The 20,019-nt window shown below is 40.1% G+C and overlaps 1 protein-coding gene across 2 annotated transcripts in view; it reads right to left on the minus strand.

Moving 5' to 3' along the window:
• Positions 1-20,019, minus strand: part of SEMA5A (semaphorin 5A) — a 354,266-nt gene that overhangs the window by 222,033 nt on the left and 112,214 nt on the right. For both annotated transcript variants that reach the window (XM_072853077.1, XM_072853078.1), the window contains exon 4: positions 5,096-5,195. In XM_072853077.1, coding sequence (XP_072709178.1) covers positions 5,096-5,195 — 100 coding nt within the window. The remainder of the gene's footprint in view (positions 1-5,095; positions 5,196-20,019) is intronic.

The raw sequence follows: 20,019 nt of genomic DNA on the forward strand, positions 1-20,019 counted from the left end.
AGCACTATACCAGATACTAAGAAGAAAATTAACTCTATCCTAGCTGAAACCAGGACACAGGGCAAGTGAGGGTTGTTACTGAGATCCAGGCTAACTCATCAGTCATTTTAGAAGATATTCCTCTCCCTCTGAAGCCCTCGCCAATGGTACACATATATCTCCTTTTGCACAGCAGATTGAGGGAAGACCAAACAACACTGTTTTAAAACAAAAGTATTACAACACTTACACTTCAGATCCAATATATGTTATTAAGCAGACCTGTTACACTGGAAGGCATTAATGATTGTCAAGTGACTCTGACACAAAGACAAGTGCAAGCCTTGTTAAACTTGAAAATTGTGCTAGATCCTTTTACAATTAAAACAGGAGGTATAATTGAACCTGTACTGTATAGCAGTATTCAGAAACTAAAGCAGTCGCTACTAAAAGGCCTTGGACTTCATGGTAGGAAACGTGTATCAGTGTGACCTAAGAAATAAAGACACTCTCCACAGATGAGGTACCGGATTTGTGAGGGATTTGAAAGGTGAACAAAACGGGCTGCAGTTCTGTGTTTCTACTGTGTTCAGAGAACATGACTGTGCACACTCTAGAAATAAGCCAGACTGAGCCAAAACCAAACTTCATTGGGATCAGCAGCCTCTCTCCCTAATGCGGGTGGTGGGACAGGGAAGGGGCGGGGGTGGCTCCAAATCTTAGGCAACTCCTCCGCACAAGGGAAATACCAGTGCCAGGGTGGACTGGATGATTGAAGTGAAGTTGTGTGCTAGTACTGGAGCAGTAACATTTGTAGATCGCTGCAGATGGTGTAAGGAAACTGAAACAAGGCTAGGAGACTCCAAATTAATCAACTTAAGACCTATAGGAGAACTGGACATCTTGCAGAACAAAATAAAATATCAACCAGAGACTTCTCACAAGGGCTGGAAGAGAACCTGTGGAGGTGGAGGCGGGGGGGGGGGTGGGGGTGGGGTGGTGTGTTTGTGCGCAGATAAAATTGTAAAAAATCTGGTTTTGCACAGCACCTACAGAATGCCCGCAGGCATCAGAAGACCACCTTTATTTCCCAAACTGCACAAGCAAGACTAATCTTAGCAATATAGGATTAGTAATTACCTTCCTGGACATTGCCTGCTATGGCAAATACTATAGAATTTCATATATTTAGAGATCCCTTTCATATATTTAGAGATCTCTATCTCAAAAATATTTCTGTTCTTGTTTTGTTCACGCTGGTAGAATGTAACAAAACTCATTGTTTCTTGACTAAATTACCCATGGCCAACTTAAACTGATTTGGTTTTCTGCCAACACTACTGTGTAGTTTATACAGCTATTTCCTTCCCTAGATGTACCTGCTGATGGATTTATGGGCAGGCACCACACACACGCTCAGCCTTTGTTTTCCTGTACTACAATTCCAACCCTCTTCATTTGCCTGTTAGCAACCCTTCCCTACATCTGTTCCTAACTTCGGTTAACCTTGTTTAAGTATATATAAACAGAATAATACACACTACTACAGTTTAAAGTCTCCCAAGGACCTTGTGCAACGATATCAATAGTTCTCTGTCACTACGGGAGAAACCTTTTGAGGCATGATGGGATCATATCTGTCCTTTTACGTAGCTGCATGACATTGGCAGTCCCAACAGGAATCCAGTCTGATTCCCAGCTGGGATCTTCACTACCTTGCTTATTAAGACAAACAAGTCATGAACCTCTTTAGAGGCTGTAGAACTTCAAAAAAGTGGAAGAGAATCACCCACAGAGAATATCAGTGATGGAAAAGGGATTAAAGAATTTCCTAGAGTGTCAGACTTTCACAACATTATTTTGTTTGGTTTCTAAGACAGAGAAATTGGGGGAAAGAGTTCACTAAACTCCACTAAGGTGAAAAAAATCAATTATAAATTTAAGCTGAGCCAGGATACAGCTCCTCATTGTGAAAATAATTCCTCTGGTTTAGAAGAACACCACCTTACTAAAGCAGAAGCCTAGAGGTGCAAGCATCACCCCCGGTTTTTGTTTGGATGCTGGACAAGTAAATCATAATGGGAGTACTTCTCTTGGCAGTGTAAACGGAGTAATCTAAGTTTATATGTAGCTTTGCCATGTGCCACATCGCACATTTCCCTTCTCTACCATTGACTGGGTAGAGAAGGAAAAAACATGTTAGAGGGCTACAAATTATGATTTTCACAACTGAACAGGAACTTTTAACTGTTCAGATCTTACTGAAATCACATTGCACATAGTTATTAGTTTTTCCGTACTGAAGCGTTAGTACAAGAAGATAATAATAAAAAAAAAAAGTTGGAATAGTCTAAGAGAAATAACTGTGTATCAAAAGATATTTCACCAGGGAGGGGGAATTAACAGTGCATTCTCTTCACTGCTTGCATGAAAGCACATTTGTGGCTTAGGACAGAAAATTAATTCTTCTAATGGCTATTCAGATATGTGAATGCTGTGAGGCAGATGTGCAAGAAACTTGTACTAAAATTTTACCCACAGACAAAAGCACAAGTATGGCAATATTAATGCTCTGTTCAGATGGCCCTGGGTGAAAAGCAACTACAAATGGTGCGTTAAGAAAAAAAACATCCGTGCAGCCAGTTGAGACTATGAAAGGCTGCAAACACCACTCCTGCAAAACGAGCAAAAAACTAGACATCTTATTCACAGTGAACAGATTCATTCTACATGATAGCAGGGACTACATGCAAAAGGTGCATAATCAGTAAGATCAACACTTACATTTTGGGGACTACAGCACCCTGACAACTGGTTGCTATTCTCGGAATCTATGACTCCATGACATATAATGACTTTCAATACATAGTCTGGCACAATGCTTCAAGAAGCGAAAAATGTGTAGTGAAAAGGACATACTAATATCAATAATACATACAATTAGAGAAACCCGCTGGCAAGTGCAGTCATTGTAAAGTGAGGTCTCCATGGCCAAACGCAACAGGGCTGTGGAAAAGCTTAGTGTGCTGGTTTTGGCTGGGATAGAGTTAATTTTCGTCATAGTAGCTAGTACGGGGCTATGTTTCGGATTTGTGCTGAAAACAGTGTTGATAACACAGGGATGTTTTCGTTACTGCTGAGCAGTGCTCACACAGAGTCAAGGCCTTTTCTGCTCCTCAGCCCACCCCACCAGCGAGTAGGCTGCGGGTGCACAAGAAGCTGGGAGGGGACACGGCTGGGACAGCTGACCCCAACTGACCAAAGGGATATTCCATACCATATGGCGTCATGCTCAGCATATACAGCTGGGGGAAGAAGAAGGAAGGGGGGACGTTCAGAGTGATAGCGTTTGTCTTGCCAAGTAACCGTTACGTGTGATGGAGCCCTGCTTTCCTGGGGATGGCTGAACACCTGCCTGCCGATGGGAAGCAGTGAATGAATTCCTTGTTTTGCTCTGCTTGCATGCGTGGCCTATGCTTTCCCTGTTAAACTGTCTTTATCTCAACCCATGAGTTTTCTCTTTTACTCTTCCGATTCTTTCCCCCATCCTACCGGGGGGTGAGCGAGGGGCTGTGTGGGGTTTAGTTGCCAGCTAGGGTTAAACCACGACACTTAGAATTTAGAATGGAAATGAAGAATAAGGAAAGGAAAAATCCAATAAATTCTATGAACAAATAACAGCCAGCTATACTGGACTGTGGAGAACAAAGATTTCCATTGTGATTTTAAAAACACTGGATATTTTTAATTTTGCAATTTTAGACAGAACAAGAGATATGAAGCTCTGAAGGAGCATTAACTTACAGAGAAACCAAATGAATCCTATTGCTTTTACTGTATTGGGTCTTTTGCAAAAGGCAGAATTGGCAGCTGGCATTTTTTCATAGTCACTGACTATTCAACAAAATCATCCAAAGCTTATCCCACAGTGATTCAAAAGACTTCATCAAAAGCACAAGTTTAAACGAGCATATTCTTTGCTGAGATTTGGAGCCCAGATAAACAGTATGGAGAAAAAAAAAGAGAGGAGGGGAATTTTTTTTTTTTTGGTCCCTTATAGAGATCTATACAGTGTGAATTGATCCAACACACTATTCCATGGGACCGAGGAGAGGCTCAGACAGCTCTGACTTACGCTGGCTGTCTTTACAGAACAGCACCAATTGACAGCCTCATGCCTCATTTGATTTGGCAGCTTACAGAATAGAAAAATCAACATGAGTCCACAGGATATCCCACTTCAGGTGGGCCAGAGACATATATATACCTCCACAGTCAGAAAGTTTTGCCCCTGTAGCTAAGCAACTTTCGTTGGCACACAGAAAAAAAATTTTCTTGCCGTGCATTTTATGACTCTGTACTTTGAACCTCATTTTCAACTAAGAAACAAATGGGAAAACAGAAGTATATGCCAATGCTAAATCTAACAGAAAAATGAAGTGACTAGAACTTCATTAATTCAAGAGTAAAATATATTTAGAAGGCAGAATTTAAATAATAAGTTTAGAATGTTAAATTTTTTTGCCAACCAAAATGTTTTACTATACTTCATATGCTAAGAGAAGAAAGAAAATGGTGTTCAAGGACTGTCACTGCTTCAATGTTGACACCTAAGACAGTGTCACAGCTTGCAAAGTACTGTCCTACTGTGCAAAAATTATGATTATCACCAACTTTACCACTAATTCTGCAGTCTTTAACAGATCGTTCCTGGCATTGTACTGAATAATTATTAGAATCATCCAAGCACAAAGAGCCGTATGGTGTAGCCAAATTTGAGATCATCGTAAGTTTTATGCTATGGTAACTTTTGTCACATTGTCATACAGCATCTGCCTGCTCTACTGCACACATCCAAAGTTTGAGCATACTCCAGGGCAGTCCTCTTAAAAATGAGAATAGTGTAAGCTATTAGGATCCCTGATACTAGGCAGTCCATCTTTTAACTTTGGTCAGGAATACGCGAAATAAACATACATAATGTTCAGTTTAGTGGGTCTGGAAGGCAGGGGAGTCACATGAGAGCAAGCTGATGTTAGAATTTGGCTCAATATTACTTATCAACAAAGAACAAAATCTAGTCTGATGCAACATGAAAAGAAAATAGATTTCTCACCTTGCTCCAGCAATGAGCTCTTTTTGTCCTGGGTCAAATGTTAACTGTGAGAAGTCCACAGCATCTTCAGCTCTGAACACATGTAACCAAGGGGCAATTTCTAAAAACAATCAAGAAATACAATTGTTACTGTAAATGTCATAGTTGTAGTACATCAGGTAGACAACATTACATTTGCAGATACTGTGGGGCTGCAAGTTTTCTCAGTATGGTCCTCTAAGGAAACATAGGAGACTTTTACCACCATACCATGTAATTTACACTACAGGCCTGTAAAATATATAGAGCAGTCACCTACAATACATGCTTGAATGAAGTATTCAAATTTTGGTCTGATTTATAAGCCAGATGTGGTTTTACTCCTTAGGTAAAGCAGAAAACACCACAGTACAACTGCAACTCACTGGTACGTACTCAAGTGAAGTCAGATTAATTTTCCATGCATCAGAAACAGCTGAGGACTAGGGGTTTGTGTTTTTTGCTTTGTTCTTTAAAAAAGAATCTGATCAAGTGGAAAACAATGAGAAAAACAAGGAAATTTGACTTTTCATCATTGTCACAATAAAAAGGTTGAGACATGAGGAATAAAAAAGGGAAAATGCTTGACATACAGGTGAACTTTTTGTTTTTTTAACCTGCATTTCTAGGACCAATTTACTGCTACATAAAACAGGGCAGACAAGTGGATTAGTTGCTGAAAATCAGCAAGGAGCATGACTTGTATTCAGAATATGAATCTATTCCTACTTTCAAAGTTAAATACAAATAACTGCACACCAAATCCTTAAATATTTGCATTATTAGTAGTTATTTTTGCAGTCATATCACTAGCTAGATACACAACAGTGCAGCTATATGACCACAAACGTTCTAGGAACAGAGCAAGATTATTTTTTTTTTACAGAGACACACAGAATACATAAAATTGCTATAACGATATAAATGGTTCTTCAAAAAAACTGCAGCTGTACAAAAGTCTCCTCCTCTAGAGTTTCTCTCCCAATTCTCAGGATATGGAAGCTTTTTTTTTTTTTTTTTTTTTTAATGTAGTCACAAAGCAGTGGTCCAGAACATATGTGAAAGGTGAAGAGGGCTATGTATGTATGGCACAACGGGCTGTGGAACTGTCTATTTGAAGACTACAGATGTGAAACAGTCAATAAAAAGACCAAAGGTGAGCACATGGTCATGACCATTTAGAATACAGAGTCAACACCAACCCCCGAGAGTGCCGTGGCAGTGTAATTTTTGATACTGGTATCACCAGTTGCAGCTCAGGTTGCCACCACCCTTCTAAGCGCCTTTCTTCACTCATGAGCATATTTTTACTTTTGCAAATGTCTAGGTTGAAATAATCCATGTCTGGTGCGTGTTTCAGGATGATTTGTTCGTAATTTAAATATTAGGAAGTCACAAGTAGGTCATCCATTCCTAAGGAGAGGGCCCAGGAGAAAAATGTTATTCTGCATCAAAACACGTTCAGCCATTGCAGAGAACCATTAAACGCACTGTGCAGAAGCTGTAGCATTGTCTGCTTTGGAAAAACAGATGGAACCATGCAGAAGAATCACTTGCGTGTCTGAAAACTAACTTCTGCATTTTTAATGACAGCCTCTATGCATCTGGGCAATTTCAGGCCTGTAATGCCAGTCTGTACATGTTCTGCAGAGCTTGTAGCTAAATTCACTGTTGATTCCATCTGCACTGGATAGGTTCTCAAATCAGGGTCTGAACACTGGGCAGGAAAGGGGATGGGGCCACATATTAGATAACTATGATTACAGCTGCCATCAGCTACTACTGCAGATGCTGTGCGTAGAACCTAGCAGGATTCCATAGGAGGAAAAAAAAATATACACACACACACACACACATATTATAGGCCTGTGTAGCCTTATACATACTTATTTATCTATTCATATTTTTATATATAAGGCTACACAGGCAAGCCCAAAAGAGGCATTTCTTAACTTTTTTGTACTTGATTTTGCAACCTTAACTTTTCAGTCATGCATTTTGTATGAAACAATAAATTACAAAGTTCTAAAAAGTTGAGAAATTAGGTAGGACACGAAGATGAGGAAATCCAGATGTAAATCTTGAAGAATCCCACTTACTGGAGAAAAAGAATAAAAAAAGAAAAAACAATAAAGCTAAATAAAATTATGTTTATCAGCCAATGTATCTAAAATCTCCATAAATTCCCTCAGACGCTTCCCACATGGACACAGAATATGCACATGGTCTTCACACAAAAAATACGCACATACACACACACACTCCCAACCAGAAACAGCTCTCAGTTCTGAGAGATGCAGAGAGGCTACTTTTCCTTGTACCAAGCACTGTGACTAGGACAGAAATGGATGTAAAAACATTTTATAAAATAGCAGAAATTCAGATAAAATCATCATGCTGATGAAAAACTGATAAAACTACAGAACAAATATCCTATGGAAAAAATCAGGGTTTTAAAGAGCAAATAGAGTACCCAGGCTGGGAGTCCAACCAAGCCAGTGGGCAGAGGTCGCAAGAGGGGCTGGAAGGACAACCCAGGACATGGGCTTAGTTCCTCGGCTGCTACTTTTCCCTTCCACGTGGTTGCACAAGCCATGGGAAGTGCTGCCTCGCACACACGGGGAATTTGCACTCTTGGAGATGGCAGCCATGGCTCCCTGGGCTCTCTCTGCCTATGCTCGCGCCCAGAGGTTTCTGCCTCTGAGGTACAATCTTGCAGAATCACACACGAGCCTACTCCTAAACTGCCAAAGTACAACTCAGGCTATCAATGTATTAACATTCAAATTTGTATTGCTGTGTGCAAATATGCAGAGCTGAAAACACCACTGGCTCAGCAGCAGATCTGCACACAGGTGAAGCCAGACAGGCTGTGGAAACAACAGTCTCAGAGAGAGAGACAAGGCAAGCAGCTGAGAACAGGATTACTTCAGCTCCATATTGGTGCGACAAATTAAACCCTTGGTCTCCTGTCAAACGAGGAAAGCAGTAGCTCCCCTTAGCACGGGTAGGCCAGGGACATTTCAGTACACAGAGGTATTGCGGTGCCAGAAGACTACAGGGAAGTCTGAGATTCAAGGACACAATTCTTTTCCACTTGTCCTGCTGCCTCAGCAAGGCACAATAAAAGCTTCAAGGTACAGCAAGCAGGTGATTGAGACCATTACCAGGTTTGGAGCAAGGGGGCAGGGGCCAGGCAGGGCAAGGCAAGCCCAGGCTAGAGAACAAGAAGAGAATGAGGACTTGCTAAGAAATCTCTCCGAAATACGATTCCCCTCTGTCCCTCCAAAATATAAATTATTTTATCCTGTCTTTGTTGCATTCAGCAGTGTTCTTGCTTGAGGGAATAAGGTCAGGAAGAGCAAATGGCAGCTAGAGCTGGTTTTTTTTTCAGTAAACGCTCTGAAACTGTCTCTCGTGTCACAGTGGCATCACACGTCACACAGGAATAAGCCTTTATGGGATAAAGCTACAACTTTGTGATACTTCTGTAAGGGAAAACAAAATAAAAAACACCACCAACAAAAAACAAACAAAAAAGACAATCAGACAAACCCCATGTAAACTGCAAAAGTAAAAGCTTATTGGTGAAATTCTCTTTTGAGTTATACTACAGAAAATTTATGTAACTAAATCAACAGAATAATTAGATTTATTTTCATCTAAACAGCAAAATCTAGCTGAAAAGCCTTAAGTGAAACAAGACCTTTCAGTTCTGTTACAAGTTATCTCCTTAGAGTCAAAAATGCATAACAAGCTATTAAAGCTCTATAAATTATTTTTCTTTGAATGAAAAACTCATGGTAAAGTCGTAAGCAATAATAATTTTACTTCATTAATGTTTCTGACGTAGATGCAACATGACAAGCCTTACAAAATAACACAGCTATAGATTTTGTATACTACAACAGTACTATAAATAAATGTGTAAGTTAATTGAACTGGCCTGCTGACATGTAACCTAATCGTACTGCCTGTTGATCACAGGTGACAAACAGCAGCATCCCTGCCCTTTCCAATTCTAACCCTCCCCTTCCCGGCATTCCCTCCCTTTCCTCTGCCCTCAGTTCACGTGCAGCACAGTAAAATACCTAGCCCTTTAGTGACTTCTCTCTTCTTACTTCTGATACTGAAAACACTTATTCAGACACACCTTCAACCTGGATTTTTTTTTTCCCCCTTTAAAACTAAGTATGCATGTTTACCATTCTGCAGACATTGGTCTCAGACTTAAAGCTGTCCATGGAAAACTATGTCATGGTATACATACAGTCATGACAACAGCCGGTCTCCCACACACGCTGGGTCCTTTCAGTATATTGAAGACATACTTATTCTTAGCAAAAAAAAAATATTTTTTTTTTAATTGCTATTACAGGACTGAAATCTGCAGGCCTTATAACTCAAAAACATTCCCAAAAGAAAATGCATGTTTTCCCATGAACTAAAAGATGGGTATTGAAAAAGTTGGATTCTGAGAAACCTACAGCTCCCTCTCACATGCTGTGAATCACATGCTGTGCGTATTCCTGGGGGTTTCAGGTTTGTTTTTTTGTTATGTTTTTTTTTTTTTTTGTAATAGCTTAGATTTAATAGGAAAAAAAGTTTGCCACGGCTCATAAACCTATGGCAAAGCAAACCCACCAAAGTCCACTCAGCTCCTAGGAAAGGTCAAGGGAGTCTCCTAAACAGCTTTAAAGACAAAGGAGGTTAACAATCAAAGCTGGGCAGGAGGACGTTAGATACTCATACAAAAATTAAAGTTCAGAAATCTCAGTTTTACTTTAAATTTAGTATCTGCCCAACAGGCCATAGCTTGTTTGGTTTACATTGTCCAAGGACTTGCCAAGGGCTGAGCTCTACAGTTCTTCGCAAATGAAATAGTGAAGTTCTCTCTAACCTAAGTTTTATTATTCAGCCTTTCAAAGTAGAGCTGCAGTAAACAGTAAAATAAATTGAGAAAATACTAATAAGGAATAGAGTGGTATGTTTAGAACTGAATTAAAAAGTGACCTTTAATGGTAAATAACAAAGTGAAAAGACAATAAAGACCTCCTGATTTCATTAAAAAATTAACATAGATATTAAAAATTTCAGTAGTGTTTATGGTGTATGCATGTGACACCTCATGCCATGGTGTCCTTTTTGAAAACAGTGAGCACAAATTTAAGCACATGCGCAGTACCACCTTCTTGAAGAAACTCTGTTAGCAAAATAATAACAACAACAACAACAATAATACTACCACACTTGAAAACTAGCAGATTTGCAATATTAACAGAAGTCTCTGGGTGGCATCGGTACGACAAATTCATTAATGTTATCACAGGAAAATTAAAATATACTACAGCATGCTAAAGTTATTTTATGATACATTTTTTAGATACATTTAATTTTATAATTAAATGTATCTAATCTAAGGATGATACAATAATCCCCGTCTTCCTGAAGCTGTATAATGATTTTAGCCTAACTTAGATCTTCTCTTCCTCTGATACTCAAGTTACATTACTATCCTCTTCAAAGGCAGCGAGGCAAGTCAGAAGTCTCCACAGTGATGTGCCACGTTGACTCCATTCCATCACCGCCGCTGCCCTGGTGCCAGCCCCATTAACCCCAGGGGAATCTGTTAAGCGAGGTGTCATGGCTGGCAAGAGGCGATCCACCTGTTCGCTCATTCAGCGCACCCTGTTTCGGGATTTATTTCCAACATTCGCTCTTTAAGGACACAGTTAGGTGCACTTGTAAACACTCTGCTGTGATGCTCCAGGACTCCATTGTCCCTAACTTTTTTAAAACTAGGACTGAGAAAAACAAGATTTTCTTCAGTAATTTCTATGCATCATCGGTATCAATTCAGTGTGATTGTTAAGTCCTCATTTTAAAATTCCTATTATAATATAAGTATACCCCTGAATAATAAATTCACTCAGAACAGTGAAACTGTTCAGGAAAACAAGCATTGCTCTGTGTTGGAAAAAAAGAGAAGAAAAATGGCATGCCACAGCCTGTCACATCTTTCACGATTCACTTTTGTCTATACTTTTTTTCTTACATTTCCAATCACCAGTCTTTCCTAGCTCTTTCACTGTATTCTCTCCTCACAGAAATGCATTAAACACCCCCTTACTGGTAAGTCGTTGACTCCCTGCAGATGAAAGGAAAAATGGTACCACAGCTGGAGTGAAGAAAGGAAATATGTGCAAATACTATTCCACAGGTTCCAACAAAAAAAAGAGGACTCCATCATGACAGTGCAGCCAAAGAACGGCTGTACTACTTCTGAAATAAATCACAATTCACCCCTGCTTATCCAAAAGGGGCTGAGGCTTAGTTTGTCAACAACATACATAACTTATTTTTCTAGGACTTATTCAAGCCATGTGTTGCTCAGCATTCATGTACAATGACTCCATGTTTTAAATAATTTTGAGCAATAAGGTTTAAAAAAAAAAGTTGTAAATAACGGGAAGAAAGCAGCCATAGTTACAAACATGTAAGTGATAATATAAGATATCATATACAAGTGTTTTTTTCCTCATATGAGCTTCTGAAAACACAACTGCAAATAGACTTGTAGCTCAGGCATCAGGGCTTGTCCAGTTGTCATTGTAGTGAAGAGAAATCTATGCTCCACCTGAACAAACTACCTTGTGCACTCCTCACACTGCAGGGCCGTGAAGATCCGCCACAACTATGGTGGTTCTATTTCTGGTACATAGTGTTTAAACCCATGCAAATGCAAGTTATTCTTTACATATTTGTAAAGTCATTCTCTACATATTTGTACTTAATGTACGTTATTGTACATTACCTAATGACTTAAAGTCACTCTTTACATATTTGTACTTTGGACATTCTTCCTCTATCCTAGCCTAGCACTGTTGCGAAACAGGCCAGAACGGGGTTTTCCCAATGGGTATATTCTTGTTGGATGCGTTAACCATGAAATCATTAAAAGTGCCATTTCTTTTGAGAAAGACAAGCAAAGACAAGACAAGACAAGCAAATCATAAACCAAAAAACTCATCTAACAAATATAGTAAGCACAGCAAATATTTTTCCATTTCTCTTACAGAAAAGACTCATTCTAGGACTTAGAAGTACCCCAGCAAAAACAATATGCTAATCATACTAATCTTGAAATGTGAGCACCAACATCTGCCCTGCTACTTGCCATTCTTCCATAAGGCCCGTAGTAGAAGCTGAACACTTTGAAGGCAGCAGCTCAGTGCAAAGCAGAGAAGGCCTGCCCGTTACAGGCTGCTTGTCCAAAACCTCTCATTTCAGACATAGGCTTTCTACATGTGATGGTATGTTGGCAGATCTGCTTCCAGGACCACATAACTCCTTAGCTTTATGATCCTGACTGCTTAGGCAGGTTGTCCTGCAGAACTGTATCACTAAGGTGACTGGGTCTTGCCCATGCTGCAGAGCTCTCTTCCACAGGAGGTTTGGGGAAGAGCCCATAGGGAGATGCTGTAGAGTGCCTGTTGCCTAGGCTGTGCATGCAGACTCCCTGTAGGATGCAAAGCCAGGAGCACTCAATATAGTTACAGCCTCGGGTCAACACTCTGGGCATTCATTAACGCCTTCTACACGACTCCTAATGCTGTCCTTCTTTAGCATGCATTTCAGAGGCAGAGAAAATAATAATTATTATTATGAAATTATTGATAATGCTTCTTACAATAGTAGAGATTCTTACAATTATTAATAAATGCTTCTTACAACGGTAGAGCTTAAAGGTAGTACTGGCATTGCATTTTAGTCCCAGAGTTGAAGTTACATATAAGGAGCAAAAAAATACCCAAGTAATCTGACCCTTAGATGCCAAGCACATAAATACTCCACCAGGATGAATTAGAGGCCAGGAAGGTGCCTTTTCTGTAATTTTTAGTATACCAGAAGGACAAACTATTGCATTAAGAACCTTAGTCAAATGGACAAACAAGAAAAAAGCAACTCTAACATTTAAACCTCACAGAAAGAGACAAATCTGTTCTAAAAAAAAAAAAAAAAATCAAAAAGCCAAGTCAATCCCAGCCCAATGCCCCAGTGAAATTCCTGGTCCACCTGTTACTGAGATTAGTACATAGTTGGCATGTCCACTTTTTCATATATATGGAACAAAAATCTAGATGTCAAGGCTAAGGAGGGTCATGGATGTAACAGATCTAACAGTCTTTGCTACCAGAAGGCTCTAATAATCTAAATGGAGTACACCAGAAGCAGATTGGACACAACACATGCAGAGGAAAGTACTAGTTCAACAACAAAAAGCTGGCATAAGCTGACACCATTTCATGCTTCTCTGTAAAATGAAAGGATTAGGACAGATAGGTCTGTTACAATACTCAGTATTGCATTTTAATGAAAAAGACATTGCATGTACACCTTACCATACAGAACACATTTATACCGGGGGCTGTGTACACCGCTGACTTTAGTAATACAGAATTAAGAGTATGTGGACATCATAACTGGGAAACAAAAAAAATATGTATTTATAGTAGCTAATCCCTAATATTTAATAAAATTTAAAATTTAAAATATTTCTTATAAAAATTAAGAATATTTTTTTATCTAGATAATACATTGAAAAATACAGGCATTCTGGTAATTAGACAGTAAGAACTGTAGAGTTTCTAAAATAGGGATCCAGGAAGATATAAGAAAATAAAACATCATTCCTTCCCGCCAAGGAAAAGAATAAAAACAATTGTTTAGACAGGGTTAGCTAATGCAATCCAATCCTCTATAAAAGAAAAGATGGAGTTACGACTTTGCCCAGCATGATTAAATCAGCAACCACAAACTAAAAGATTCCTCTTTTAAGTCTTACCACACTACATTTGGTTCCCCTTTGGAAACATGAAAACCTGTCAGATCTCCAACTACAGTTCAGAGCTCATCTTTGCTTACAGGGAGGTGGGGCGGGGGGGGGGGGGGGGGGGACAAACCAAACAACAAAAAGACAAAAACAACCTCAAAACTACAGCTCCCTTTCAAGATCCAGTATTCTGGAGGTCTCTTTAGATCACAAACAAGGCAGCTGCCTTCCTTCTACTATCCAACACAACTTAACAGAGTCCTGAAGCTTGCCTCTCCTTACAAAGAGAACTGCAGAGGCCAAGAAAAAAATATGTAGCTCTAGCCTTATCTAGAAGCTCTGCCAGCTCCCTGAGCTCCTCTCCACTTTAAATCATCTGTAATAAAACAAATCCCAAGATCACAAACCTCTTGACATTTTCGAGAAAGTTCACCACCTGCTTATTGGGCCTTCGTTTTTTAAACTATTACAGCTTCAGAACAATTTTGGAGGTAATGAGGCAGGGCTATAGGCAATTTATTTATTATTAATGGGAAAAACAGAAAATAAAGCATGCTTAAAGTACGTGTTTCTTGACTTTAAATGAGTGAACTTGAACTTCTTTCTTAAGCCTACTGTAAACTTACTTCCTTCTACCCGACTCCTCACATCTTTCACTGGTTCTCTCACTGGGCACGAAGTCACGGCCTCCGCGAGCTGAGCACCGCTCTGCAGGCAGGGCAGGCGCAGCCGCAGCAATTGCCCTGCCCTGGTTCCCTGACCTGCTTTTACAATCTGCTCTAACCTCCAAAGTCTCAAGGTCTAAAATCCAGCCTGCATTCCTGTTTTCTTTGTCCTGCCAGAGCTTCCCCAGCTAGAAGTACATATTTCTGCATTCTTATGTATGTGCATATGTCTATTACTGGGATAATTAAAGGGAATTTGGGTTCTGACTGTCTGTGCCCTCAGGGAAGAGACAGCAACATCTGCTGCAATGACTACTTATTTCTTATTTTTCTGAACAAGGGGTTTGAATTGTTTATGCTTCATTGTTCAAACACACACATTGCATACAAATACAACAAGGTGTAAGGGAAAAAAGATTGAACCCCCACCTAGATGAAAGCGGTTTCAGCGCTACGAGCACAGTTTTTATATACTCAGAATCACTTGCGAGTTCTACAGAAATTATGCAGTGACAAGGTATCAGCCATATACAATTACAGCCCCTTTGAGTTTTCTTTCTCTCATACACAGAAACAGCATGAAACTAGAATCCAAAACCATTCCAGAAAAAAAACAAACAAAACAAACAATAAAACCTACTTTGCAAAGTTACGCTAGCCAGCTGGAAGAGATCTCATTAACCATACCCTTCCCACTTCTAAGGAAACAAACCCTTGACTCAAAATGGAGTACCTGATGTTATAATATTTTTAAATTATACAGTATCAGTCATTTGAAGATAGCATTATATTTAAAAATAATAACTCAGTATGCTTAACAACACTTTAAGTTGCCAAGGACTGTGCTTAAAAATTTTCAGTTGCCTGATCTTCTGCACCATATTTTGAACAAATGTAAAGTGACTCTCAAGTAAGCCAAGACTTGAAACAGGATTTCCAAATCCTGGTCTGCTTTAAAGCAAAAGGCTTACCAATCTTTACTAATTGTTCAAATTAGGAACCATGAAAATATAATGCCAGCAGACTACCATGAAGAAATAAATAAAAATTAAGGAAAAAGAAGGGAAGAGCCAAAACTGAAGCATCTGAGTTTGGGGGCTCAGTTCTGGGGTTTCCCCCAAGATGCATTTAAATGCAATACAGACTCATGTTCGTCTACTTGCAGATTGATTCAACTGTCATTCTTACTCCATTTCGTCATTGCATACATCTGTTCTCATTATTTTGTAATGGAATATTCATAAGTAGCAGCCTGAATGACATCACCTTGACATAAACTCAAACCCACTGGTGTAGAAACACAGCAGGGACTGCAATCTGCCCTCTCGCTGTTTAGATTCTTCACCATCTCAGCTGCGGAAAACTGCTGTCCTCCTAGTAATCATTAAACTTTGTTTTCTTGAAGCTGTCAGAAGCAGATTTAGCAACCCTGCTCTTCTTGAATTGTGTATACACCTGGCTGTACAACTGATAGGAGCTCAGGGCGGTGGATGCTCAGAGGAGAAAACAAACATAACAAAGAATTTCCAGAGGGGGGCACCTGGAGAATGACAAGACAGATTTCAGGTGTCATGCTTGTAAGGGCAATCAAGGAGTCACCTCCATTGCATTTCACAGCTAGGATGAGTCTTCTGTATATCAGTAAATAGCTTAACGTGCATTAGAAGCAGGAGCTTTGACAGGAAGCAAAGAGATCTGAGGGATCACTGGAAACTACTAAAACCAATTTACTCTAGCAGGCTACACATGATGGAATGGTTTACAGGTTGTATCACTTCAACTCAACATTCCTGTGCATAAACACATACACATATTTGGGCAAAGGAGGAAACATCCAGGCCCAAAACATAAAACACATACAAAGTGCACAGTTAAAAAAAAAAAAAAACAAAACCAAACCCAATAGTTTTAAGATTAGAGGTGACCAGAAGCCTGTCATCAGATTAGAAGCAGATTACAGTAAAGATGGGATGATGTTCAGGTAAGGAGCACAAGAAGGTTTACAACATAAAAACATAGACAGTGCAGTGCTAATGAAAGGTGCTGAAGCAAAGATCCGGAGAGTTTCAAAAAAATTTTCAGGGGATGTTCCGGACCAACAGCACCACAGTGAGAAAACAGTAAGGCTAAATTCACATGCTTTAAGAGAAAGGGAAGCCTGAAGGACAGCATCTGTATGGACAGACCATGTTATGTAAGATTTAGATAGAGGGCATGGAGGGAAAGACCAGAAGAATGATGGGAACACACCGGGGAGAAGATAAAGGGGGAGAGAAAACCTCAGGGAAACACAAGAATTATTATCCTGCACCAGACTTATGTTCCTTCTGTTTTAATATCCTGTTTGTGTCAGCTGCTAGTTCAAGACGGCCCAGAAAAAAAGGTATAAGGAACCTGCTGTAGAAAGCAGTGGTATTATCAATCAAGTCTTAATATTATGTCTCAATGCAATCTCTAAAAATGAGGAATGGTCTAAACCTGAAACATGATTTAAGAGCAGAAAAGGGGGAGGAGAGAGTACAGAAAGCTAATCAACGCAAGAGATCTAAAATAAAAAAAATCATAAGAAGGGTGTGAGAATTCTGAGGAGAGAGAAAAAAACATCAGTGAACGGAGGAGGATGAACCAAGAGAGACTTTCACCCAGTTTACACTGTAAATCCCCTTGCAGGCCAGCTGATCCACACATCAGGGTAGGGACTCATTCAGCGGGACAGGCAGAGATGAGCACGCTACTATAATAAGGACTTCTTCTGAGCTGTGAAAACTATGCCGTTAAGTTCAACTGTGTTTTGACACGTGGAAATACTAATTGCTGCATCTGCCCTTCCCCATACTGGTGAAAGACTTATTTTGCCCTGGGGAGGTTCTGCCAGTAAAAAACCAGTTACTTCACACCTCAAGCAGCACAGAGCCCACACACTCTTCCCAGCGAGCACAGGTCCCCTTCCAGTTACCACTTCTGGCCCCCGTGCTGCTGCTGCCTGCCTTCCCGAACGTGACAGAGGGACAGACTGACAGCGTAACACACCTGACATCCTTAGTCATGCCCTCTCTTCAGAGGGGCTTAACCTTTCACTTTTTAATGCTTACGTGCAGGCTTTGGCAACAGGTCGCAGAATTCATTTTGAAGGAAATCATGTTGTATCGTTATGGGAAAACAGTATTTGGTCTCGACATGGAGTTTTGTAAAGAAACCTGCTCAATTTTTATATAGGTATTGTAGGAAACAGAAGCATAAAGCCAACTGCCTGTAGACAGTTATAATAATTCCCTGTTATTTGTGTGGGAAATATCTATGTTTCAGTTAGCAAGACCTTGTTTCTAGAACTGACAATCTTGCAATGACGCATTCTTATCTATGTTGGTATATGAACGTACTGAACTTCTTCATTTACATTGTTTTAGCATAATACAATTTCTTGATTCTATCAATTCTGCCCAAGACTATAGCTCTTAAAATACTTTCAGGTCTGAAGATATTTCATGCAAAAAATACAAAGACCAACAAAACAAGTCATATTGTAACACAAAGGACATACAGGGTAAAGCCTGACGTTAATCTTGGTAAGAGCTTGGAGCCAGGACTTCAAAGTGGAACACACTCCCCACCCCCTCCACTCCCCCACCGCAACAACAAAAAGATGCCCCCAAGCCAAAAAAAGAAAGTGACAAGCAAGGAAAAGAAAAGGAAAAACCACAACCCCACAAACAAAGAACAGCACTTCTCTTTGTAGAAATTATTTTTGTTCTAAAGGGCACTGTCAAATTCCAGGTATTTGTCATTATTAACAACTACTTCAGTCGATTTACTGTAAGCTAGTTGTAAAATGGTGAGCTGCTAATTCTCAGAACTGGTAGAGAAGAACTGCATTTCTTTGTCCAGAAAGCCTTCAGAACAAAACCTGAAGTGAGCACTGTAAGTGGAAAGACAAGCTTATGACAATACAAGCGTGGTCTCACCTGCATGTGACAAATTGCCATGCAGCAAGTGAGTATCTACTGTGTTCAGCCACGCAAACAAAATCAGCTGCTATTCAGCATCCTATAGTCTTATCAATAGCAAATGAGTACCGCCGCAGAAGGGAGGCAGGAAAGAAAGCATGTGAAAAAAAAATCACTTCGAAGAAGCACTGACTGCACTTCTCTACTTCCCCCCATTCTGCCAAATGAACACAAAGTATCTCTGACAGTTTATTTAAGAAATTGAGGAGGAAAAGGGAAAATTAACACGTTTTTCCTCCACGCCTCTAAGATTCCTGGAAATTGTAGACCTCCAGGCAAGGCCCAAGGGTGGGCCACAGTTTCCCCAGATCTCTCAGCCAACGCAACCGCCAGTAGAAGGCGACATTCAGTGACGGGCAGTAAGGGCAGCAGGTACCACTGAGTGAGTGCAAGACAGTCCCCGTAAATGCTGTGCAGAACCTGGAAGGGAAGACCACTGGGACAAGTCTTCCCAGAAATTTGGTCACTACCAAGTATGGAAACAGTTGCCCAGGATCAGGCGGCCAGTAACATTTCTTGTGAAATGTAGAGCTGTGCTGCTGCTGCTGCTGCTGCTGCGAGAGGCCAGGCAGGCTGCATGGGCACCCTCGCCAGCGGTGGAGCCTGCAGGGCCACCCGCTCCACACAGCACAGCTGTGTCCTGCTGGGCTGTGACAACTGTGCAGACACAAGCTCCGTGAAGAGCTGGGCACAAATGGGTTACACCAAGGCAAGCTGAAAAGGGCTAACTCTCAGATCCTTAGCTGTGCAATGCTAACTAGCCTTATACATGCTTTTCCTCTTCAGTCAACGCTCATTAGCTTTGGACATGTTGCAATGCAGTCCCTGAAGAGGGAGAAGAACCGAATTCACACAAACCAGCATGGAGATCATGCACAGAGAACTTAAAACTTCAACAAAACATAATTTACACTGAGCCAGATGATTTAGAAACAATGGATATGCTTCATTAATGCCCTTTCCAAGCAGTAGATCAGTAGAATACTCACACTGACAGCTGTCAATAGAAGGGATGGAGTATACCTTAAAAATCTTATGAAAAAAATCAAAGTACTCTCTGGTGGAAAAAAAAAAATAGAGAAAAATCAAAGCAATACTGTGTTTCCTCTTGTCTTTAAACACACCAAAACTTCTAGAAGATGATAGAACTTCAGCTGCTTAGGAGCTCTATTTCTTGGTTGCTGATCTGTTTCTTTAACATATTCCAGTTTGGATGTTTTACAACCTTTCAGTAAAAATGCCCAACTCCATTAAAAATACATCTCTTTTGAAGAAGAAGAAAAAAAAGAAAGAACAAAAAAACTAGATTTTAATTCCATCTGCCCACTTTGTACAGCTAGTGGAATGTGGCAGGAGCCTCTCACTCATTCTGCTGCTTTCATTAACAACCAGGAAATTTCACAT

This window comes from Ciconia boyciana, chromosome 2 (assembly GCF_034638445.1).
Source record: "Ciconia boyciana chromosome 2, ASM3463844v1, whole genome shotgun sequence".
In the NCBI taxonomy this organism is placed as follows: Eukaryota; Metazoa; Chordata; class Aves; order Ciconiiformes; family Ciconiidae; genus Ciconia; species Ciconia boyciana.